The sequence below is a fragment of the Barbus barbus genome (assembly GCF_936440315.1).
Source record: "Barbus barbus genome assembly, chromosome: 20".
NCBI classification, from domain to species: domain Eukaryota; kingdom Metazoa; phylum Chordata; class Actinopteri; order Cypriniformes; family Cyprinidae; genus Barbus; species Barbus barbus.
The window spans coordinates 25821285-25846296 of record NC_136748.1 but is presented as its reverse complement, the minus strand read 5'-3'; the positions used below and the strand labels follow the sequence as shown (position 1 = coordinate 25846296).

General features: G+C 41.2%; 2 protein-coding genes across 2 annotated transcripts in view; one reads left to right on the top strand and one right to left on the bottom strand.

Moving 5' to 3' along the window:
* LOC306885965 (histone-lysine N-methyltransferase SMYD3-like) overlaps positions 1 to 19372 on the bottom strand; it is a 164958-nt gene extending 145586 nt beyond the window's left edge. Inside the window, exon 1 of the mRNA XM_079442802.1 lies at positions 19133 to 19372. Within this exon, the coding sequence (XP_079298928.1) occupies positions 19133 to 19287 (155 nt within the window). The 5' untranslated portion in view covers positions 19288 to 19372. The remainder of the gene's footprint in view (positions 1 to 19132) is intronic.
* A 263-nt stretch (positions 19373 to 19635) lies between these two features.
* Positions 19636 to 24644, top strand: LOC306886081 (dimethyladenosine transferase 2, mitochondrial-like). The gene is made up of 9 exons (XM_079442954.1): positions 19636 to 19747; positions 20431 to 20896; positions 20975 to 21066; positions 22140 to 22293; positions 22415 to 22563; positions 22672 to 22761; positions 22887 to 22949; positions 23263 to 23414; positions 23538 to 24644. Exons 2-9 carry the CDS (start codon positions 20452 to 20454, stop codon positions 23722 to 23724), a joined length of 1332 nt encoding a protein of 443 aa, XP_079299080.1. The 5' UTR covers positions 19636 to 19747; positions 20431 to 20451; the 3' UTR covers positions 23725 to 24644.
* The last annotated feature ends 368 nt before the right edge of the window (positions 24645 to 25012 follow it).

The following is a 25012-nucleotide window of genomic DNA, read 5'->3' as shown; positions in this document are numbered from 1 at the left end:
ATTTTCTTTTGCAACTCTTTATTTTTGTTTACAAAAAGCATATTATTTTTTCTCAATACTTTCATTTTCTTTTGCAATACTTCAATTATCTTGCAAATATATGCGGCATTGTTTTGACTCCATATCGGATAGTCTGAGATCTATAGTTACAAAATGAATATAAAAAAATAAATCTAGTTACTAAACTTTCCTTTAGTGATTTGCATGCGGTATTAAGCTAATTGGTTTACAGAAGGCTGTGCTGGTCTGTCCAGGGCAGTAATCACATGACGAGAGCCTCTTTTGCTTGATGCTATTGATGGTTTTGCTTGATTACATCCAGAAACCCTCAAGTCTAATGGCATCTCTATAATTTCCACAGTCTCTGCGACCCTGGACCGTGGAAAAATGAAAGCTGAAGTCATGGAGCCTATGAGATTTATTTACGTTTTAATCAGTGGTTACAACAAATGAAGGTCTTCTCTAATAATTCACACCACTCCTCGTGTGTTGTGACAAATATGATTATACACTATGATGGTGATACTAATGATTTTCTGCCTGGAAAGGTCACAGTCGCGTATTAGTGCTATGAATGTATGAATATGCCACATCAAATGAAAAGCCATGGTAGCTCACGACAAAATCCTTCCCTGCCATGCATTTCAGGGGACGAAGTTTTGTTTTTGCGCCTTGACCTGATCTTACACCGGTGCACCGCTGGCACGGTTAGCGTGTGTGTGTGTGTGTGTGTGTATCTGCTTCAGTGCTTGAGTAATTAATTCCTGCTGTAAGCTGTAGCACCAGTAGCTCTGAGGAACTGATAATTATTCAGCCTGTTTTTGGCTCGTTGTGCCTGAGCAGGTTTCTCATTTCCGGGATTAGTGGCTATTGGCTCATTTTTCCCCACTTCCCTTCTTATTTTGCTGTGACAGCTCTGATTTGGGTTATTGCAAGCTATTATCCACATGAGGCTAGTCTTAGGATCACAGCTGAGTAAAGTGTTCATTGTATATTATATATAGTATGATTTAATTTTTTTAATACTTTTACTGAACAAGCATGCATTAAATTGATCAAAATGTACATTTTTAATGTTAAACAATTATTTCTAATAAATGCAGTTCTTTAGAACTTGAAAAAATATATATCTCAGTTTCCACATAAAAATTCAGCAGCACAACTGTTTTCAACATGGATAATAATAAGAAATGTTATTGAGCAGCAAATCAGCATGTTAGTCTGATTTCTGTAGGATCGTGTGACACTGAAGACTGGAGTAACGATGCTGAAAATTCAATGCTGAATCACAGGAATAAATTACAATTTAAAATATACTGAAATAGAAAACAGCTATTTTAAATTGTAATAATATTTCACAATATTACTGTTTTTACTGTATTTTTAATTAAATAAATGCAGCCTTGGTGAGCAAGTATCTTTTAAAAACATAAAAAAAATTACCTTTAACAACCCCAAAATTCTGAACAGTAGTGGGTGCTTATATACAGCGTGTCATTTTTGCAATGGCAACACATCACTGTTGAAGGACTGTCAACAGCCATTACACAGATATTTATTATTTCAGATGCTTGACTTTGACTTAAATGTACACTTGTGTTAGGGTAAGTGGACATAAGAACAGATGTGTCTGCAGAACCCTGTGTTTTTACAGTTTTTACAGCCTTCTTACATCTGGATCTCCACTGGGTCACTACATAACACAACATAACAATGATCATCATTTAAAAGCAGAACAGAACTTATATATCCTGAAGGAGATCATCATGGATAAGATTTCTAAAGTCTCATGTACCACAGCCTAGACCTGCCATTTCTGTTTAAACGCTCTGGAATATCACATCTCATAATCTCATAATCAGAAGAGGCTTTCATGCCATCAGTGATATTTTCCAGACAGGCGAACAAAAGTGTTTCTAGCCAGCGCACTCAGAATCACTACAGTTACGAGGCTGAGGATAAATACAGGTTTTATTCTCCTATTGACTTTCAATCAAAGTGAGGACGAAACACAAACAGCGGTGCTCTGCAGCAGGAGGACAAATACAGGACGACCCAAATATGATGCTCAAGGTCACAGGTTTGCTCTCTTCCAGCGGCTCTTAGTAACATGATGGATGTTTTCATAAACGCATTTGCTCACGATACAAAGACTAGTCTCGTTGCCATGGCTCTTAGAGCATCTTGTTGAATTGAGTTCAAAAGGGGTTCTGGAAAGTAATCCAATACGTCATTGACGACAAAAGAGCAGATCGATGGCATTATCCTGATCTGCCTGAGAGACCAGAGGACAAGAAACTGTTCTGCAGGACTTCAGAAAGCATGTCAAATGAACACAAATGATTATATGGCATACAAAAAAAGTGCCATTTACCACGCCATGATGCCTTACAGTACAATTTAGACACAATATGGTACTCATAACAAAAATTAATTGACAGAAACTACAGATTTTAGTTTATTACTATGGAAATATACATATTTCATTCTTAAAAAAAAAGTTCTCCTCTCTTTCATAAGATAACCAATAAACAAGTGTTTATTATATTATCTTTCCTCTACATATTTATTTAATTTTAATTTTATTTTTTTCCTGGTAAACCTTTTTTTTCTGGTAAATAAATAAATTAATATTAATTAATTAACTTATTTTAATATTGTTAAAAATAGCCAGATTCTGATTAATTATTTAACAATATTTAGGTTCATTTTTAATTTATTTTATTTAGGTTCAAACATTCATATAAATATTTAAATAAATTCAGATAATATTTTTTTTCTGCAAATAAATAAATCTTAATTTTATTAAAAATAGAGAGGTTCTGAATAATTTTTTTTAACAATATTTAGGTTTATTTTTCATTTATATTATTTAGGCTGAAAAATTCATATAAATATTTAACTAAATTTAAATGATTAAATACATTTTTTTTATGCCATATTTTTTTTCCTGCAAATAAATAAAAACCCAGAATAAACACGTCAATTTAAGTGCTTTCTAGAGACAATAAACTGGCTATATTTAATAATATTTATTGGTTATCTCTCTATTTATTTATTTATCTTTTTTTATATATTTTTATGAAAATTATTTTTTTCTGGTAAACCTACTAAAAAAATACAAGTGCTTTGTGGAGGAAAAAAAAAGAAGCGTTAACTTGTAGCATTAAAAGCACAAATCTATGAAATATCATGAAATATATGCTGTTCAATTCATCGGTTATCAGTCACAATAAAAAAAAAAAAAAAAAAAAAAAAAAGATCAGCTTACAGTGTCAACCAAAAAAAAATTCGTTTTTTTTTATTATTATTAATTTAATAAAAAAATATTTTCGTGATGGGACCGAGATCTGACAGGAAGTTAGTGGGAGAGAGAGGGGGGGACGAGATCGGGAAAGGTCCAAGAGGCAGGATTCGGGATGATTTAACTAGGTTTAGTAAAGAGGAAAAAAAACTATTCTGCAACATGAAGTTTCTGTGAATTAAACTGGCATCAGCAAGCTGGGCTTTAAACTTTCATATTTGGCTCTCATGTCACGCTTTGTGTTTACGGCCCTCTAATCAATCTTACACTTAGACTGAAGCAGCTACACACGTTTCACGGCTGGATTTTCATCAAACAGGCCCGTCTGTTATGGCTAATGCATAGATAAATTATATATTCATGAATTTATGTTAGGAATTTGCATCTGATCTCCACAGCATAAAATGCTGCGCACGCAAAAAACTTCCTTCAGCTTGTTTGCCTTATAATCCGTAATAAAGGATTCAAGAACAGATGTTTGTTGACAAAACTGCACAGAACAAATCGGTGAAGTTAATCACAGAAACGGCGCCGCTGGTCCACAGCTCGTACAGGAAGAGAGGTCTAGAATGGAAGAGCATCGCTCCATGAGAACAGATGGTGGATTTAAAGAACAGGCACAGACGGAAGCATCAAAGCAACTGGTGACCAGTGACCTGCACTGCAAAAATGGCTCAATTCTGCTTGGCAGACACATTTTCTGTGAAATCTGAAATGGAACCAACTATTTTGATAGCGTCATATTAGCAGGGCATCAAAAAGCACAGGAAGGTGCAATAAGACAACCATTTCACTGATAAGACATGAGGAGCCTTTGAATAAAAACATAGCTTTGAATTTCTCTATGAATTATGGTGTGTGTGCAGGTGCATGCAAAACCCATAATCCATATCATTAAAGACCTAAGACCCAACATATGCATAAATTACTCCATAACACGCCTCCAGTCGTCCTTTATCGTAATGGTTTGTTTATTTGCTGACCTGTGGAGGAACACATTAACCAACTCCTTAATGTTTCCATCCACAGTCATTAGTGCTCGTTAGAAATAAACAGACATTCAAGAGAGGCGAGTAGCAATTACCCTCATCTTTGATGTTGCCCTAATTTACTAAAATGCCCCTCTTGGTTTCTCAAATAAACAAACCCAAGTGATTCGTTTTTGAGGAAGAGGCTCTATGGAAAAAATGTCTTTTAACTATAAATACATATATTAAATATAGAAATATAATATAATATATATATATATATATAAACAAAAATATAGAAATATTTAAGGATTTTAATATATAAATATATATATTTTTTATAAATATAATACAATTGCTGCTGTTAATAAATGAAATATTACATATATTATTTATATTAATTATTAGCACAAGTCTTTACTGAAGCAATGCATCTAAAGGTCCCTGAACTGTTCCTGAGAAATTCATCTTCTATAGCAGGTATACCACGTTAACTTTTACGATGGATAGTTATTAATATTCATCTAAATGCATACGACTCGTATTATAAAAATAAAAAAACACTTCGTATGCCATGCCATGGACCTCATTATTCCTAAATTAAGCCCAGGAAAACAAGTCTACATCTGTTGCGTTGCATTCAGCAGAATAGCATAAAATGAGCAGCTTAATCTATCATGATTAGGAACGGATGATGCTACAACACAACATCAATGTCATCCATCTGAGGGAATCTCAGCAGTAAAATTAATATTGATTCATATTTTACTTTAACCCATTCATGTCATTAACCATTTATACATACATTAACCCTGCTGGAGCTGCAGCATACAGGTGGCACATGTACATAATGAGCCCTGGGAGCTCATGTGGGTGATAAGGCAAACCAACCAACAAATAAATTCTAATATATACAGTGGGGAAAATAATTATTTGATCCCCTACTGATTTTGTACGTTTTCCCACTGACAAAGAAATGATTCGTCTATAATTTCAATGATATGTTTATTTGAACAGTGAGAGACAAAATAACAACAAAAAAATCTAGAAAAACACATTTCAAACCCTTTGCAAAACATGACTTAGTACTTGGTGGTAAAACCCTTGTTGTCAATCACAGAGGTCAGACGTTTCTTGTAGTTGGTCACCAGGTTTGCACACATCTCAGGAGGGATTTTGTCCCACTCCTCTTTGCAGATCCTCTCTAAATCATTAAGGTTTCGAGGCTGACGTTTGGCAACTCAAACCTTCAGCTTCCACCACAGATTTTCTATGGGATTAAGGTCTGTAGACTGGCTAGTCCACTCTACAGACCTACAGACCAAAAGAAAAAAAGCCACTCTTTTGTTGCCTTGGCTGTGTGTTTTGGGTCATTGTCATGCTGGAACACCCATCCATGACGCATTTTCAATGCCCTGGCCCTGACGGTACATGGCCCCGTCCATCGTCCCTTTGCGGTGCAGTTGTCCGGTCTCCTTAGCAGAAAAACACCCCCTAAGTATAATGTTTCCACCTCCATGTTTGACGGTGGGGATGGTGTTCTTGGGGTCATATGCAGCAGTCCTCCTCCTCCAAACACGGAGAGTTCAGTTGATGCCAAGGAGCTGGATTTTGGTCTCATCTGACCACAACACTTTCACCCAGTTCTCCTCTGAATCATTGGCAAACTTCAGACGGGCCTGTACATGTGCTTTCTTGAGCAGGGGGACATTGCAGGCGCTGCAAGATTTCAGTCCTTCACGGCGTAGTGTGTTACCAATTGTTTTCTATATGGTCCCAGCTGCCTTGAGATCATTGACAAGATCCTACTGTGTAGTTCTGTGCTGATTCCTCACCGTTCTCATGATCATTGAAACTCCACGAGGTGAGATCTTGCATGGCGCCCCAGTCCGAGGGAAATTGACAGTTATTTTGTGTTTCTTCCATTTGCAAATAATCGCACCAACTGTTGTCACCTTCTCACCAAGCTGCTTGTAGCCCATTCCAGCCTTGTGTAGGTCTACAATCTTGTCCCTGACATCCTTGGACAGCTCTTTGGTCTTGGCCATGGTGGAGAGTTTGATATCTGATTGATTGATTGCTTCTGTGGACAGGTTGTCTTTTATACAGGTAACAAACTGAGATTAGGATAACTCCCATTAAGAGAGTGCTCCTAATCTCAGCTCCTTACCTGTATAAAAGACACCTGGGAGCCAGAAATCTTGTTGACTGATAGGGGATCAAATACTTATTTGACTCATTAAAATGCAAATCAATTTATAACTTTTTTCAAAAGCATTTTTCTGGATTTTTTGTTGTTGTTGTTATTCTGTCTATCACTGTTCAAATAAACCTACCATTAAAATGATAGCCTGATCACTTCTTTGTCAGTGAGCAAACGTACAAAATCAGCAGGGGATCAAATAATTTTTTCCCCCACTGTATGCTAATTTAATAAATATAATACGTTACATAATGTGTTTTATTTTTAATAGTAATTTTGAATATTGCATTAAGAAATACATAGACATATATGTAAAATGTCATATAAACATTATGAAAAAAGATAATGATCTTTTATATATTTAATAATAATATTTAAAATTTGAAACATTGACATGTTGAAATATGTATGACAAAAAATACAATTCAATTCAATATAATTCAATTGACATTATTTTATATAGTAATTTTGAAAATTATATTTAAAAAAATATGTAAAATACATTCATATAATATTATTTAATGTACACTTTTTGAACATTTAATGGTGATATTTTGAGTATTGTACATTTTTAAAAAATATATAGACATAATATATAACTGTTAATCTTATTATTAACTTATTTTCATGGTACATTTTTGAATATTGTTGTAGTACCATCTGATACTATCATCTGTAAAGAGTTAAAGTGCTCATTTCTGAACATATTGTAAAATAAGTTCTTTGAGCTCTGTGACAGCACAAGCATCTTTGGGTTTATTCAGAGCAGCAGTCAGGGACCATTACAATACAGAGCTCTTCTGAGCGGATTATTAACGTTCTGTTTCCATGGCGTTTCTTTTCATCCCCAGTGTTCTCCTGGGTGAGTCCATGCAGACGGCTCTCTATAGATGAGCCAGGTTATCAGCAGGACTGAAGCACTAATCCCCGGCCAGAAATGACTGTCTTCCGAGTCTGTTTGTCTGCTTTTTTCCCCTCCCTCTCAAGTGGAAAGATCCACTCCACAAGGTCACGCTCAGAAAAGCATTGAGCGGGAGTCAGGAAAATGACATACCTGAAATATGATGAACGGCCGCCCAGACCAGCCAAACGGCAAAAAGCAGATGGCAATTAATACCTAGACAGGGAACGGATGAATAAAGAGAGCAGGAGGAGGGAGAGAACCAGAAAAAGGGCAAGAATGGATACCTTAGGGTGCCTGTGTTTACTCAGCTCCAGAACATGACACTAAAAACATGTGCACGGGAGAATTAGAGTAACCTCGTTTAAAAATATTTCAATAAATAAAGTAGGCCTACTTAAATTACCTATGAGAAATTTTTGATGTTCTGTGAAAAACACTTTGGAGTCAAAGCACACAGTCTGAAACAAAGATCTCAGACGAACTAACGACGCCTCTAACTACCACAGACAAGCATCTTTTAGACAGTTATTTGTGTTTGACACAGGACATATCTATAATGTGCTTATATATGCGCAACAAAGAATAAATTATTATCTTATTATCTTATAATAGTGTGAAAAACACAGGCTTTATCGTCATTTATGGTTCATTACAAGTTAAAGGAATAGTTCAGCCAAAATTGAAAATTTGCTTGAAAATTTACCCTCGGGCCATCCAAGATGTAGATGAGTTTGCTTCTTCATCTGAACAGATTTGGAGAAATTTAGCATTATATCACTTGCTCACGAATGGATCCTCTGCAGTGAATGGGTGCCGTCAGAAGGAGAGTCTAAACAGCTGATAAAAACATCACAATAATCCACATGACTCCAGTCCATCAATTAACATCTTGTGAAGTGAAAAGCTGTGTGTTTGCAAGAAATAAATCCATAATTAAGATGTTTTTAATTTGAAACGGTTGCAATACAAGTCCTTTATCCATAATATTGCTTAGTCTCATCTAAATCAGGAGAGAAATATGCGCAGATCAAGCACTGTTTATAGGCGAAAACAGTCCAAAACAGCTCTTAACAAATATGTTGGTAGATTTTGATGTGAGAGGACAACAGGCAATGGACTTTTTCTACTGAAGGAAGCGTTTTTATATATTATGGACTGGTATTTCAGCCAGAAGCGATGGTTTGAAGTTAAAATGCCTTAATAATGAATTTGTTTCTTACAAACAAGCAGCTTTTCACTTCACAAGATGTTAATTGATGGACTGGAGTCGTGCGAATTACTTGTGGATTATTGTGATGTTTTTATCAGCTGTTTGGACTCTCATTCTGACGGCACCCATTCACTGCAGAGGATCCATTGGTGAGCAAGTGATGTAATGGTAATTTCTTCAAATCTGTTCTGATAAAGAAACAAACTCATCTATATCTTAGATGGCCTGAGAGTGAGTAAATTTGGGTGAACTATTACTTTAAACATCACTAAATATATATTTTCTAAGGGACTGGATGCACAACTTTCAGACAGCAGATGATAAAACACATCAAAATACAATGGACTTACATCCAAAGAGGGACCTGAGCAATATCTAGAGATCATCACACAGACTCTTTCTTGAGGATGGACTCTTTAGACTTAAGAGAATAAAAATAGCTTAGTAAACACCAGAATACCCTAGTAGTAACCATATATTATAACATTTACATTTATGCATTTGGAAGACACTTTTACCCATAGTGCAAAAACAGTGATTCCACAGAAGAACCATTTTGGATTCCAGAAAGAACCTTCTAGTAAACAGTTTTTAAAAGACTAATTTGAAGAACATTTTAGTCATCTAACGAACCTTTTTTCCACAATAAAGAACCTTTTCTGCAATGGTAAGGTTCTTCATGGAACCACAGATGCCAATTTTCACTCAGTTCACTGGAATACAGAAACAATCTTATGCACTGTCTGGCTGCTGAGGTCTACTGTATGATTTCCTCGACACACACCATGCAGGAGTATGAGATCTGAGAGTTTTGTAGACTCTAATCAAGTGTCAGGAATGATCAGGCTACAGAGAGGGCATGAAAAGCTGGTGTGAATTAAATCACAGCACATCTGCTAGAAACGTCAATCTCATTACAGCATCATCCTACACACGCTTTCCGCTCGGCGAGAGGAAAAATTACACTCTGAAAATGAAAATATAGTACGTATCTGAAATGAATAGCAATGATGACAACAAACAAGCCAGAAGGCCGGATCACGAGAAGAAACCTTTTACAAAATGACTTATGACAGTGATATTTCGGAAGGGGATGAAAACCCTCTCAACAGATGCTCTCAACAACAAACTTTGTTTTTCTGATGCACAACATAGAAAAGTGAGGCTTATATTTGAATAGAAATTTGGAGCAGATTAATGCTTAACTGTTCTGTCAGTGTGGTGCAACTTGAGTAAACTGGTGACTCCGAGGTAGTTGGTTTCTGTGAACTTCACTGAATGTTTAGATGTCCTTTAGGCCATGCTACAAAATACAGATGTAATGCAATCATCTGAAAAATACTTCGTAAAAAATTGTATGTCTGCACTAGACAGCCATAACTTACGACTATGATAAGAATTTATACAAACCCGATTCCAAAAAAGTTGGGACATTGTACAAATTACGAATAAAAAAGGAATGCAATAATTTATAAATCTCATAAACTTATATTTTATTCACAATATAATATAGATAACATATCAAATGTTGAAAGTGAGACATTTTGAAATGTCATGCCAAATATTGGCTCATTTTGGATTTCATGAGAGCTACACACTCCAAAAAAGTTGGGACAGGTAGCAATAAGAGGCTGGAAAAGTTAAATGTACATATAAGGAACAGCTGGAGGACCAATTTGCAACTTATTAGGTCAATTGGCAACATGATTGGGTATAAAAAGAGCCTCTCAGAGTGGCAGTGTCTCTCAGAAGTCAAGATGGCAAGAGGAACACCAATTCCCCCAATGCTGCGGCGAAAAATAGTGGAGCAATATCAGAAAGGAGTTTCTCACAGAAAAATTGCAAAGAGTTTGAAGTTATCATCATCTACAGTGCATAATATCATCTAAAGAATCAGAGAATCTGGAACAATCTCTGTGCCTAAGGGTCAAGGCCGGAAAACCATACTGGATGCCCGTGATCTTCGGGCCCTTAGATGGCACTGCATCACATACAGGAATGCTACTGTAATGGAAATCACAACATGGGCTCAGGAATACTTCCAGAAAACATTGTCGGTGAACACAATCCACCGTGCCATTCGCCGTTGCCGGCTAACACTCTATAGGTCAAAAAAGAAGCCATATCTAAACATGATCCAGAAGCGCAGGCGTTTTCTCTGGGCCAAGGCTTATTTAAAATGGACTGTGGCAAAGTGGAAAACTGTTCTGTGGTCAGACGAATCAAAATTTGAAGTTCTTTTTGGAAAATTTGGACGCCATGTCATCCGGACTAAAGAGGACAAGGACAACCCAAGTTGTTATCAGCGCTCAGTTCAGAAGCCTGCATCTCTGATGGTATGGGGTTGCATGAGTGCGTGTGGCATGGGCAGCTTACACATCTGGAAAGGCACCATCAATGCTGAAAGGTATATCCAAGTTCTAGAACAACATATGCTCCCATCCAGACGTTGTCTCTTTCAGGGAAGACCTTGCATTTTCCAACATGACAATGCCAGACCACATACTGCATCAATTACAACATCATGGCTGCGTAGAAGGAGGATCCGGGTACTGAAATGGCCAGCCTGCAGTCCAGATCTTTCACCCATAGAAAACATTTGGCGCATCATAAAGAGCAAGATGCGACAAAGAAGACCTAAGACAGTTGAGCAACTAGAAGCCTTTATTAGACAAGAATGGGACAACATTCATATTCCTAAACTTGAGCAACTTGTCTCCTCGGTCCCCAGACGTTTGCAGACTGTTATAAAAAGAAGAGGGGATGCCACACAGTGGTAAACATGGCCTTGTCCCAACTTTTTTGAGATGTGTTGATGCCATGAAATTTAAAATAAACTTATTTTTCCCTTAAAATGATACATTTTCTCAGTTTAAACATTTGATATGTCATTATGTTGTATTCTGAATAAAATATTGAAATTTGAAACTTCCACATCATTGCATTCTGTTTTTATTCACAATTTGTTCAGTGTCCCAACTTTTTTGGAATCGGGTTTGTATAAAATACGTAATTTTTCATAGTTTTCCATAAATATTTTTAAACTACTTAAGTATACAGTATATGCATGTGTATGCTTTTGCCGAATGCAATGTATACTTTTCTAATAATTATATAATTTGAAGTCACAAATTGGTGCACACTGAGATATGAGTCTCCATATGTTCACACTGTCTGCCGGCCATTTAGAAAGCTGTCTAAAATCTTTCACCAAAAGAGGAGCCCCTTAAATGTGCATTTTTTTAGATGTTTAAATCTTTATTTTGGGTAAATTCCACTACTTATTGTAAAATTAAGAGATTAATGTTCAGACTTTTGCATATTATAACCTGGAACAAAATAATTACATTAGATCCAAAAGATAGTTTTAACAACACAGCACAGATGCTACATAACACTAGCTGTATAAGATTGTGTGCTATGCTTACATATTACTTACCAGGCATTACTGGATTGTACTTTTACATCCATAATATTATAAATTGACAGTTTATTGCTGGTCTGTCGTTTTACAGTACTGTCATTTTTAAAGATTTCATATTATTGCACTACTATGAAAATCACAGCTTCAGTGCGACATCAATAAGAAAAAGTATAATTTCATAGATATTGTTAATAATATTTGTGGTCCAGGGTCACATTTAGACTTTCATGAGTTAAGAATATATACAGTGCAGTATTCATGTTTTATAACTAATTTTATGTAAAGCCGTCTTAACTAAACTTCAAGATAATCTAAAATAAGGATTCAAAACTATAAAAAAAACATACATTTTTATTTGTTACAATGTATCATCAAACTGAAATGGAAGGTCAAATCAAGCAAAATATCTAGTATGTTCTCTCTCTCTCTATCTATATATATATAAAACACACAGCAGATGAATAGTATGCTGTTCAGTCTCTTTAAACTTTACAAAAGCTACTAAAAGAAAAACTACAAACTGTGTAGAGTTATTACTTATACATAAAATGCACAAAACTGGATGTGCACATTGGATGTGCAGTGGATATTAATTAATCTTGCCAATTAGCAGGAGGGTCGAAATGTGCTAAAACTGCCTTCACCAAAAGTAAAGTTTAGCAATTTAAAAGCAGTGTATTTTTCTTATCCAAAAGAGAAAGTGGTCATTAGCTGATGATGATGTAAAATAACTCTTAAAAGAACACTCCTCTTTTTTTTTTTTGAAAATAGGCTCATGTTACAACTCCCCTAGAGTTAAACAGTAGTAGTCCCCAGCTAGATAACTAGTTATGATATAGCTGGGGACTACTTTCAGGCGCTGCGTCATATCACTGCGCCTGCTGCACTCATGGTACGGCAGAAAAGTTCCTTGATTATTACGCCGGAATGAGAGTATAGTTCCTAGCCATATCGGTCTAGAAAATCGCAACTTTTCATTTTCCGTCAGTCTTAGTACACGATGTAACTACAGAAGAGTCACAGAAGTTTTAAACAGGAAAACTATCAAAACTCAGTGTTGGGGAGTTGTAAAATGAGCCTATTTTCAAAAAAAAGTGGAGTGTTCCTTTAAGTGCAGCAACATCAGCGAAAGAGCAACAGCGCCCCCTAAAGAACACACCCAGGAGTGTCATGCATTACTCGACTGTCATCTCATAAACTCATTTTATATCACAAAAACATTATCATAGGTAAAACGACAGATGAAAAAAAGCATGCAGACAGGCGTATTGTTGCTTTTTTACCTTTACAAAATAGTACTGCCACAAATACCATAGTACTGCAGTGCATATACCATGTCATTTACATACAAAAATCCTAAACAAAATCAAAGAGGTTGTTCAAAAACATGCATTAGCATGAAATATTGGCCAAACAACCATTGCAGCCTATATATCAAAAAATATGCATAGCAGTACCATGGTACTTTTCTCTAATATATATATTGTAATGACCTGGCAATCAGCGCTAGCAGCCAGGTGCATTATGGGTATTTGTTTAGAGTTGATTTATGCGTTATTTAAGTAAGATGGTTGGGTTTTTGCGTCAGCAATGTTATGTGTGTTTATGTTCAAGTCAGTTCGGGTGGGTTTGGTTCATTTACTGCCCTGTTATGTAAAGAGTGTGCTGTTACCGTCACAGAGAGAGATGTGTAGGGGAGGGACTTGGCAATATGGGCTTGCTTGTAAAAGTTCTAATTATGTGTTCAGAATAAATGTGTAATGAAGACATTACTGCCTCCTGCTGGTTTGTTTTGCCACTGCTTTGGACGACAGAGACACTCAAAGTCGTGCGGTGTATGGGACACGAGTGCTCGCATTTCCTGCTAGTAATTAGTCAGTAATAGTGGAGCGGCCAAACTTAGCTCCGGCTAGCCCCACGTTCTACAGAACAACAGCCAGTTGTTACAGTGGTGTCAGAAGTGGGATTTGGGCTGTTTAGAAGACGCCAATATGGAGCAAAGTATAGGCGAATTAGAGCGTGCCATCCGAGACAACAGCATCATGTTAGAGCGCCTGACAAGTGAGACGACGCGGAGGAGCAGGGCTCCGCACCAACCTGACGGCGCCAGTGTTCCCCGGACAATGTACCGCGCTCCTGGTCAGGGGCGGAACGAACCACCGGCCGTCACACCGACACTACAAATCAATGGCCGCCCAGGCATCCTCATACGATCACCTGCCAAGCTGCCACGATACAGCGGGTTGACACCCCTGGAGCCTTACCTGGCACAGGTCGACCTGGCTGCTCTCCACGATGGATGGAGCCGCGAGGAGACAGCGACTCACTTAGCCCTCGCCTTGGAGGGTCCCGCGCTTCAGGTCCTCATCGATCTGTCCCCTGAAGAGCGGCGTGATCTCCAGGCCCTCACCGCTGCTCTCAACCGCCGCTTCGGGCAGAGAACCTCCGCAGAGCAGAGCAGGGAGGAGCTGACAAACCGACGTCGACGTGAAGGAGAGAGTGTGGGCACATTCGCCGCTGACATCCGGGTCTATGCCCGGAGGGGCTACCCTACCTTTCCGGCCACAGCGAGGGAAGAGCTGAGCCTCCACGCTTTCCTGCGGGGCCTTACACCTGAGCGGCTCCGCCAGCATGTCCGCCTGTTGTCACCCCGAGATCTGAGTGAGGCGCTGAGAGAGGCTGAGCGAGCCGAGGAGGTGCTACAGGCTGGGCCGATGACAAGTCAAGCTCCGCTCCAACGCCAGCTAACGAGAGCAGCCGAACGAGAGGTGGAAGGGGTCCAGTCTGAGGAGGAGGTCAGCTGGGTCCAACCAGCGGTGACCCCCCGACGGAGGTCCAGACTAGACCGCTGCTTCCGCTGCGGAGAACCGGGGCACTTCGCCAGGGACTGCCCTGCCCCGAGCCCCCGGCCCCGGGCAATGTCACCCCCGGGAAACGACCTTGGAGTGAGGCAGTGAGGGGACCCTCACCCCGTTCTATGACACCCCTCCACAATGACTGCCCTACTGTGGGGCGCTGCGGGATTACCAGAGGACTGTACCTGGACTGTGTGGTTGACGGGCAGCCCTGCAGCGCCCTGGTGGATACGGGGTCCACCATTTGTTTGCTACGAAAAGGACTGTTGTCAGGAACGGCCGGTCCCCTTCCAGAGGACTGGACCCCCACCAATACCGAACTACTCACCGTCACGGGTGAAAGGACAGTAATGCCTGGGAAGAAGCTGTTGTCTGTGGTGGTGGGGACGAGCCAGACGCGCCACGAGTTCTGGCTTGCCGACATCAGAGATGAGTGCATTGTTGGCCTGGACTTGTTGGCCCACTGGGGAGCACGTGTCGACGTGCCAGGGGCTGCCCTCTGCCTCGGTAACGAGACCGTGCCGCTCCGGTTGGGCCGGAGCCGCCATGGAGAGGCTGCCGCCCCACAGCCGCCGTCCAGACATCAGTGCTCGCCGGCTCCAGCCCCCAGCCGCCGCACAAGAGCTGCAGAGACTCAGGGGGAGCCCTGGGGGAGCATTGTAGCTCAGACCAGCACACCCCAGCCGTTATCACCACACACTCCATCCGCCCCCCCATCACCTGAGACTGTTGTTGCTGTTGAGGAGTTGGGGCGGCGAAGCGGTGAGCATCTAAGCACGTCGCAGCAGGAGCAGCTGCAACACCTATTGAGAGAATTTGTGGACATTTTTGCAGCCCGAGAGGAGGACTGTACCAGGACAGCTCTGGTGCAGCATCACATTGACACTGGCCCCGCGGCCCCCATTCGCTTGCGCCCCCACCGACTGCCTCTCGCTAAGCGCCAGGCTGCCGAAGAAATGATCCGAGATATGGCAGCTAACAGCATTATTGAGCCCTCGGACAGTCCCTGGGCCGCACCCATGGTCATGGTGCGGAAGAAAACGGGGGGGTGGCGCCCCTGCGTGGACTTTCGACGACTGAATGCGGTCACCCGCAAGGACTCATACCCGCTGCCGCGCATTGATGATGCATTGGATTATGTTGCTGGATCCTGTTGGTTCAGCTCTTTGGACTTGCGCAGCGGGTATTGGCAAGTAGAGCTGGCGTCAGAGGCCCGGCCCAAAACTGCGTTTACCATAGGGCAAGGACTGTGGCAGTTTAGGGTGATGCCCTTTGGACTGTGTAACGCCCCAGCCACTTTTGAAAGGCTGATGGAGCGTGTCCTTAAAGACATTCCCCGCACTCGCTGTGTGGTCTACTTGGACGATCTGTTGGTCCATGCCAGAGACTTTGACCAGGCTGTCCACAACTTATGGGAGGTCCTGACAGCCATCCGTAGTGCCGGGTTGCGGTTGAACCCGGCCAAGTGTAACCTGCTCACCCGCCAGACGCAGTTCCTGGGGCACGTGGTTAGCGAGAGCGGGGTGGCCACCGACCCAACAAAGGTGGCTGCGGTGAGGGATTGGCCCCCACCAACCAACATCTCTGAGCTACGGAGCTTCCTGGGCCTGGCCTCCTATTATAGGAGGTTCGTCAGAGACTTTGCAACCATCGCCAGCCCCTTACATCAGCTGACAAACAAGGGCCGGCGGTTTGGGTGGTCTGAGGACTGTGCGGCAGCTTTCAGGCAGCTAAAAGCCGCTCTCATCGACGCTCCTGTCCTGGCCTACCCTGATCCCAACAAACCTTTCCTTGTGGACACTGACGCTAGTAACGTGGGGGTCGGGGCTGTACTCAGCCAGAGGGGGGAGTCTGGGGAGCAAGTGGTGGCCTACTATAGCTGCAGCCTCAGTCGCCCAGAAAGAAATTACTGTGTCACCCGGCGGGAGTTGCTAGCGGTGATCCTGGCAGTCCGTCATTTCAGGCCCTACCTCCTGGGCACCAGGTTCACACTGAGGACCGACCACGCTAGCCTCACCTGGATGCTGAACTTCCGCCAGCCAGAGGGTCAGGTGGCAAGGTGGCTGGAGATCCTCCAAGAGTATGACTTTGAGGTTCAGCACCGACCAGGGCGACAGCATGCCAATGCTGACGCCCTCTCCAGACGCCCATGCCTCGCTGATGAGTGTCGATACTGTGGTCGTCAGGAAGAAAGAGGTCTGGGGCCATCGTCGGCGGCAGTAGGGCCGGGTGACAGTGGTGGAGATGGGGAACCGTTCACCACCGAGCAGCTGAGGCAACAGCAGGCGAATGACCGAGTGCTGGTAAAGGTGAGGGGTTGGCTGGAGGCCCGAACACGTCCAGACTGGCCAGCCGTGTCCTCCCAGGGTCCCGAGATCAAGTCGCTTCATTCTCAGTGGGGCAGCCTGGAGCTCCACGATGGTGTGATCTACAGGCGGTGGCAGGCACCTGGGCGGGGAATCGACCGTCTGCAACTCCTGGTTCCCCACACTCTGCGGCCGTTGGTCCTCCGTTGGGTTCATGGGGCAGCTGGAGCCGGCCATTTCGGGAACTCTAAGACAGTGCGGCGGCTGCGGCAGCGATTCTACTGGCCGGGGTGTCGGCAGGATGCAGAGCTGCACGTTCACTGCTGCGATGTCTGCACAGCACAGAAAGGACCCAGCCGACGCTCTCATGCGCCGTTGCAGCAGTACCTAGTCGGGGCGCCCATGGAGAGGATCGGGGTGGACATCTTGGGTCCGTTCCCCATCACAGAGGCCGGCAACCGCTTTGTCCTGGTCGCCATGGACTACTTTACAAAGTGGCCAGAGGCGTATGCGGTGCCGGATCAGAGTGCTTACACATCGGCGCAGCGACTAGTGGATGAGATGTTCGCCCGGTTCGGGGTGCCGGACGAACTTCATAGTGACCAGGGGCGGAACTTTGAGAGCCGATTGTTCAGTGAGGTGTGCCAGCGGTTGGGGGTGAAGAAGACAAGAACCACTCCCCTCCATCCGCAAAGCGATGGACTGGTTGAGCGGTTCAACCGCACACTGGCGACCCAACTTGCCATTTTGACCAGTCAGCATCAGAGAGACTGGGACCAGCATCTGCCCCTGGTCCTGTGGGCGTATAGGACAGCAGTGCAGGAGTCGAGTCAGTGCACACCGGCGGCGCTGATGTTTGGCAGGGAGCTCCGCACGCCGGTGGACTTGGTGTTCGGGTCGCCCCCCGAGCCAGAGATTGCCGGTGGGCCAGAACTGGACTATTTCAGGCGATTGAAGGAGCGTCTGAGCACCGTTCATCAACTGGCCAGGGAGGCTCTAGAGGACGCTGGAGCCCGCCAGAAGCGGGCGTATGACGCCCGTGCCCACGGGCCTACCCTTGGGCCAGGGGACAGAGTGTGGGTGTTCTGCCCCCAAAGGAAGCGGGGGCTGTCACCCAAACTGACTCATCATTGGCAGGGACCTGGGGAGATTCTGGACCAAATTTCAGAGGTGGTCTTCCGGGTCCGAATGCCTGGACGGGGTAGACGGGTGGTGCTTCATAAGGACCGGTTGGCACCGTACCACCCACTGGCCCCAGAGCAAGAGACTGGTGGAAGCCTGGGCGGCTCCCCACCATCCACTCCCAGTGCCGAGATGGACAATGACGGACTCCAGACTGAGCCTGGCGCTGGGAGTGGAACATCAGGGAGGCCGAAGCGTGTTCGACGCCGGCCAGGACATTTGCTGGATTTTGTTGTGGGAGATTAGGGTTGTGGGGACACTAACCCTCTTGTGGAGGGGGTTATGTAATGACCTGGCAATCAGCGCTAGCAGCCAGGTGCATTATGGGTATTTGTTTAGAGTTGATTTATGCGTTATTTAAGTAAGATGGTTGGGTTTTTGCGTCAGCAATGTTATGTGTGTTTATGTTCAAGTCAGTTCGGGTGGGTTTGGTTCATTTACTGCCCTGTTATGTAAAGAGTGTGCTGTTACCGTCACAGAGAGAGATGTGTAGGGGAGGGACTTGGCAATATGGGCTTGCTTGTAAAAGTTCTAATTATGTGTTCAGAATAAATGTGTAATGAAGACATTACTGCCTCCTGCTGGTTTGTTTTGCCACTGCTTTGGACGACAGAGACACTCAAAGTCGTGCGGTGTATGGGACACGAGTGCTCGCATTTCCTGCTAGTAATTAGTCAGTAATAGTGGAGCGGCCAAACTTAGCTCCGGCTAGCCCCACGTTCTACAGAACAACAGCCAGTTGTTACAATATTTAAGCATCAAATATGGTTTCTTACCTCTTGAGACAACTTTGGCAGGCAGTTTTCAGGAAATCCTTGGCTATGCAGAATGCATACGGCTCGCATGAATGAATCACCTCAACTGCTTTGATTTCACGCAGAGCACGCAAACCATTTCCTTTAGCCTCACTGACAAACCTCTCCATATTCATAACAATATCATCACTCGAATTCAGCGTCCGTGTGCCGACATACAGTACATGCACACATGCATATTACAAATACCTGTTTGTATTCATGACTGTCAATTTGACACGGCATTGCGCAGATTATTAAAAATCCGAAACTCTCTACAACCCATTTCACCACATATCAGATCTTTTCATAATTATTTATATATGTATAAATAGTTTATACTGAGATGAATTCTTGCTGCGCATAATAATATTAGAATAACACACAATAGAATAATATCAATACATTGAAGAATGCGCAAAACTGACGCACTCTTGATCAGCATAGTATGTTGGCGCGTCGCTGCAACATGACGTACGTTGTGCGACTCACCAATAGGATTGCGAAACAACATGCGGGGTTCAATGTCACGGACGCGCGTGCTGCGCAGCATTCATTAATGTAACGATCCCGTGGACAAGAACCGTATTATTTGAGGTTAGTTTGGGTTCAAATTATATATAAATGTGTAGCCAACAATCTGCATGTATTTATTTCATCAGGAGACTGATAGTTAACGAGTACGTTTGCTGCCATTGCATTATGGGTAGGTTAATGGTGTACAAGCTGAAAAAACAGGATTATAGAACGCAATGCAATGGGTAAAGAATTTAAGCCACGGTCCAGTGCATTTACAGAGTTATTTTCAATAAAGAATATTGAAATTACGCAAAGAAAATGTCTGATCAGAATTGGCTTATATAACCACGTGAAATGGCTGAATTGATGCTTATCTAGTCATTTAAACCTTGCGAACATCAGGTTTTTAACGTTAGGTTTTCAGATCAAAAATATTTAATCTGTTACAAATTCCTCGAATTATTTTATCGGAATTGAAAAATGGACAAAGGGTTTTGGAAGCCTGTGTAGTTCTCTATATTATGAATTTCCTATAATAAATATTATAAATAATATACTGATATTATATAATGCATGTTATATAAAACGGATAGGGTTTCTCTTTTAACCCGCATAAGAAACTTTAAAATGTTTTATGTATTGGGCAGAATGCAGTTAAAATTGTGTGTGTGTGTGTGTGTGTATATAGCAACAATATTACAGTAAAAATTAATTGGTTAGGTCTGGATTTACTATTATAATTGCATATTATATGATTCCAGGCTTCAGGCTTGTTGGTCATCATGGCAGCATGTGGAGGATGTAGGTTCTTTGTCCTGACTTTAAGAACTCTGTGTGGAACATCAAGATCTGCATCACCCTGCACTCTGCCTTTAACTAAACACAGGACTTTGTCCACCTCTGCGAGAACTTACTCTCTAGACCCATTCCCGTCCGGGTTAAAGAAGACCCCGGCTCAGGTGGGCAAACCAGAGCGAATTTCTCCATCCTCAGGAGGCATTCAGAGGAACCTCTCTGCTGTCGCCGTGCCCCTGCAGGGTCAATTTCGCCCCCTCTGCCGGTACGATCCTTTAGATTTGGGCGATGTGGATGAGAACACACAGAAAGCGCTGGCCTGTAAACACCTGAGACGGTTTATCGTAGACCCTTCCCTCGCACGAATCGTGACCGACCACCTCGCCGGAGACATTGATGATGGGAAAGCTGTTATATTTGAGTGTAACCCAGGTGTGTGTTCCTCAACTAATAATTTAATGTTGTCAGTATTTGTATGAATATTAATGCAGGTTTTGTCTCTGTCCGCAGGTCCTGGGGTGTTGACACGCGCTCTGCTGAACCGTGGAGCTCAAAGAGTTGTTGCCCTTGAAAGTGATTCAAACTTCCTTCCTGAGCTGAAGGTAGACATCCGAAATGATCTCTTCTCATTCTGCTCACTGTCAGCTTTTATTTCCCTAATAAATAACCTAGAGGTGGGCAATATGGCAAAAATATCAAGCGCACTTTTTTTTTTTTCAGGCAGGAACGACAATCCACAGTCTTATCACAACTCTTTTTTTTTTTTTATGTTGGTTTTTAAGACTCTTTTGCAAGTTAATGAACTTATTTCCCTATTATATTCCTTATTTCCTTACTGAATTAAGTAAATATATTTTGGATTGTTATTATAACTACAACAGTTATTCAGTACTCACCCTGAGGCCATCAAAGATGTAGATGAGTTTGTTCTTCTTTAGAACAGATTTGGAGAAATTTAGCATTACATCATTTGCTCGCCAATACATGCATCCTCTGCAGTGAATGGGTGCCGTCCGAATGAGAGTCCAAACATCTGATCAAAACATCGCAATAATTCACGTGACTGCAGTCCATTAATTAATATCTCAGGAAGTAAAAAGCTTCATGTTTGTAAGACGTTTTAACTTCAAACTGTTGCTTCCAAGTAAGAGTCAACTGTCCAGAATATTGCTTTCTCCAGTGAAAAAGTCATCTAATCTAAATCAGGAGAGAAATATACACAGATTAAGTGTTGTTTACTAGAGGAAGCATTATTATGGATTATGAACTGGTATTGTGGCCAGAAGAAATTGTTTAAAAACATCTTAATGATGGATCTGTTTCTTTGTTACATTGTTTTTAACGCTATATTGGTCATTTTGACGGCACCCATTAACTGCAGAGGATCCATTGATGAACAAGTTATTTAATGCTAAATTTATCCAGATTTTTTCTGATGATTAAAACTCATGTACATCTTGAATGGCCTGAGGGTGAGTACATTTTCAGCAGACTTTTATTTTTGGGTGAACAATTCCTTTTAAGACCTAATGCACTGATCCAATATACTGACACATCCAATTTCCTCCCGACTGTTTACCTTTACTTAATTATGAAGAACATCAATGTCAATGTAACCGCAATAGATATTAATAAAAAAACAGCACACCTCTAAAATAACCTTTGATCTTAAAAGGACCTGGAGAGCAAACTGGAAGGACAGCTGGATGTGGTTCATTGTGACTTCTTCAAACTGGATCCCATCGGCCACGGCAGCATGAAACCTCCCGCCATGTACTCAGAGAAGCTCTTCTCTGACCTTGCCATCTCCGAGGTTCCTTGGTCAGCAGGTTAGTGCCCTAATCAAGGAAGGGAAGAAGGAAGGACAATAACATAAGGGTGAGTAAACGAGCCATTTAAGCAAGGAATAAATGTGTAAATGTTTTTTCTTTCTTTCCATTTCTTGAGCAGATATCCCAGTCAAAATTGTAGGGATCTTCTCACAAAGAAATGAGAAGAACATACTGTGGAAGCTGATTTACAACCTGTTTGAGCGCCGCTCCATTTTCCGCTACGGACGTGTGGAGCTGATCATGTTCATCAGCCAGAAAGAATACACCGTGAGTTTGCATGTCTCAGTCTACGAGAAAGTTTAAGCTATATAAGTAGCAGGAGTTTGAGCTTTCAAGCTGGATCCAAGTGTGAATTATGATTTATTTGTCTTTCAGAAATTAGTGACCCGTCCAAGAGATTATAAGAACTACCAAGCTTTCAGTGTTCTCTGGCAGATGGCCTGTGATATTGAGTTACTGCATGAGGTGAGACATTATTATCATTATTTATGCATTATTGTTACATTTTTCTGGGAATAATAATGATTAATGAATGATTGGTGTGTTTGTGCATGGACTGTATTTGTGAATTTCTGCTTCTTTATTACCAGGAGCCTTTGTCATCCTTTTTAACTGTAGCCAAGAAGACTGGAAGGCCCTCCTCAAAGAACACTGTAAGTTTTGGCACACGAGTACTATCACTTTAAGATTCAGCATCTGTTTATATTGTATTAGTGGTTCAGGAGAAGCACTGTGTCATCACATCCTTCTGTCCAATGAATTTGATCGCAGTTCTTCTTAATGAATAACTTGAAATCATTAGTAAATCAGTCTGAATTGATCTGTGAGTCACTGGTCTGAATCATGGGCTGAGCCAGACAACTCATTTTCCCAATGAATAAAGTCAGATTTATCACCCACTCACTTAATTGCAGGTTAAACTCCCAAATTTTTCATTTACACCCTTTTTTTTTTTTTTCTCCACAGCAATCCCAGAATGATAACCTTTGCTTGGTGCGGATAACTCCACGTGAGGACTTGTTTAACTCTCACCTGACCCCCTTGAACGGCAGCACTCTGGTTGTGATGCTGAAACAATGCCTTGCCAAAAGGAAAAGCAGATTGATTGAACAAATTAAGTAAGTTTATGGACTCTGATCTGTATTTAGATACAAACTAGAATTTCGGAGTGAACAAACCGCACTAAACCTATGTAAGGGAGGCTGTATTCATACTCCCCTTTTGTATCCTGTTTTCCAAAGCTCATGGAGTCCCGGCAGTGGATCAGAGCTCATTTCAAAGCTCGGCTTCCTTGACGACACAATGACAGGCGACGTTTACCCTGATGAGTTCAAGCGTCTGTTTGAGCTAATGGAGCAGTCTGGAAACTTCACTGAGAGCTGGCTTTATGAGGAGACGCTGGAAACCACAAACACTGGTCACGCATAACACTGAAATGAAACACATACAGACATGCAGAGCTAATCATGGATGAAAAACAAAAGAGCTTGTTTTATATGGAAGAGACAGCTAAAGAAGGAAAACACTGTATTGCTTAAAGAAACCCGAATCCTTAATGATGGCTAACAGCCTATTTAGATAGACTTGTCTATGAAGGACTTTACATTTTGATAAAGTTGTATTTAGTCATAAAAGGTGGACTGGAGGGGTTGGTTTCATCAGTCAATTTGGTTGTCGATGACAGCAGATGTTAATGTTGCCATGCTGAAGCCATGAAGCCAATAACCATTAAGTTTGTATTACAAGTACACCAAATACCTGCTTGATATCTGATAGGAAGTAGGAAATATCACATTTGAACATTACAGGAATAAAAAAACTATTTGTAATTCTAATGATTACATTACCAAACCCATTAACGATGTACATGTTCAAACAGACTTTTTGTTTGTTTCCTTGTTTTTGTCATTTCTTGAATGTTTGTTGTATTTAAATATATTAATTTTTAATAAACAACAAATAAATGACTACATAAATGTAAGTATCTATCTATCTATCTATCTATCGTTCTATCTGTCTATCTATCTATCATCTGACTCTGTCTCTCTATCTGTCTATCAATGTCTATCTATCTATCTATCTATCTATCAATGTCTATCTATCTATCTATCTGACTGTCTATCTATCTATCTATCTATCTATCTATCAATGTCTGTCTATCTATCTATCTGTCTATCAATGTCTGTCTATCTATCTATCTATCTATCTATCTATCTATCTATCAGGATATTATGAAGAACCAAAACAAACAAAAAATAACTGTAGAAAGAATTGTAATAATAGGACATTTTAATGACTTGCTAAAACAGATGCAACTGATTCAATAAATTTAGTCCATATTTAATTTATTTTTATATTGTGAAATGTATATTATGTACGTAAACCCACACACAATTTACTGTTATAATAATCTCATCCACAAGGTGGCGCAGAGTACTAATCAATGATCCCCCTACAAATGTACAAATCCTACTATGATCAGATTTGGTTTATGAATATTAATTATGTTACGAGTTGGGACGGTTACCAAGCAACATCTGCATGACCTAATTAAACACCTAACGTTACCCGTTTATAGATATGTAGAAAAATATAAATATACATATCTATGTTCCCGCTGACGTACAAGGAAGAGTGGCTGAATATTAATTACAAAGATATGTATATATAGTTAAACTAATTATTTTAGGTTTAGGTTCCGGCACGACACACTTAA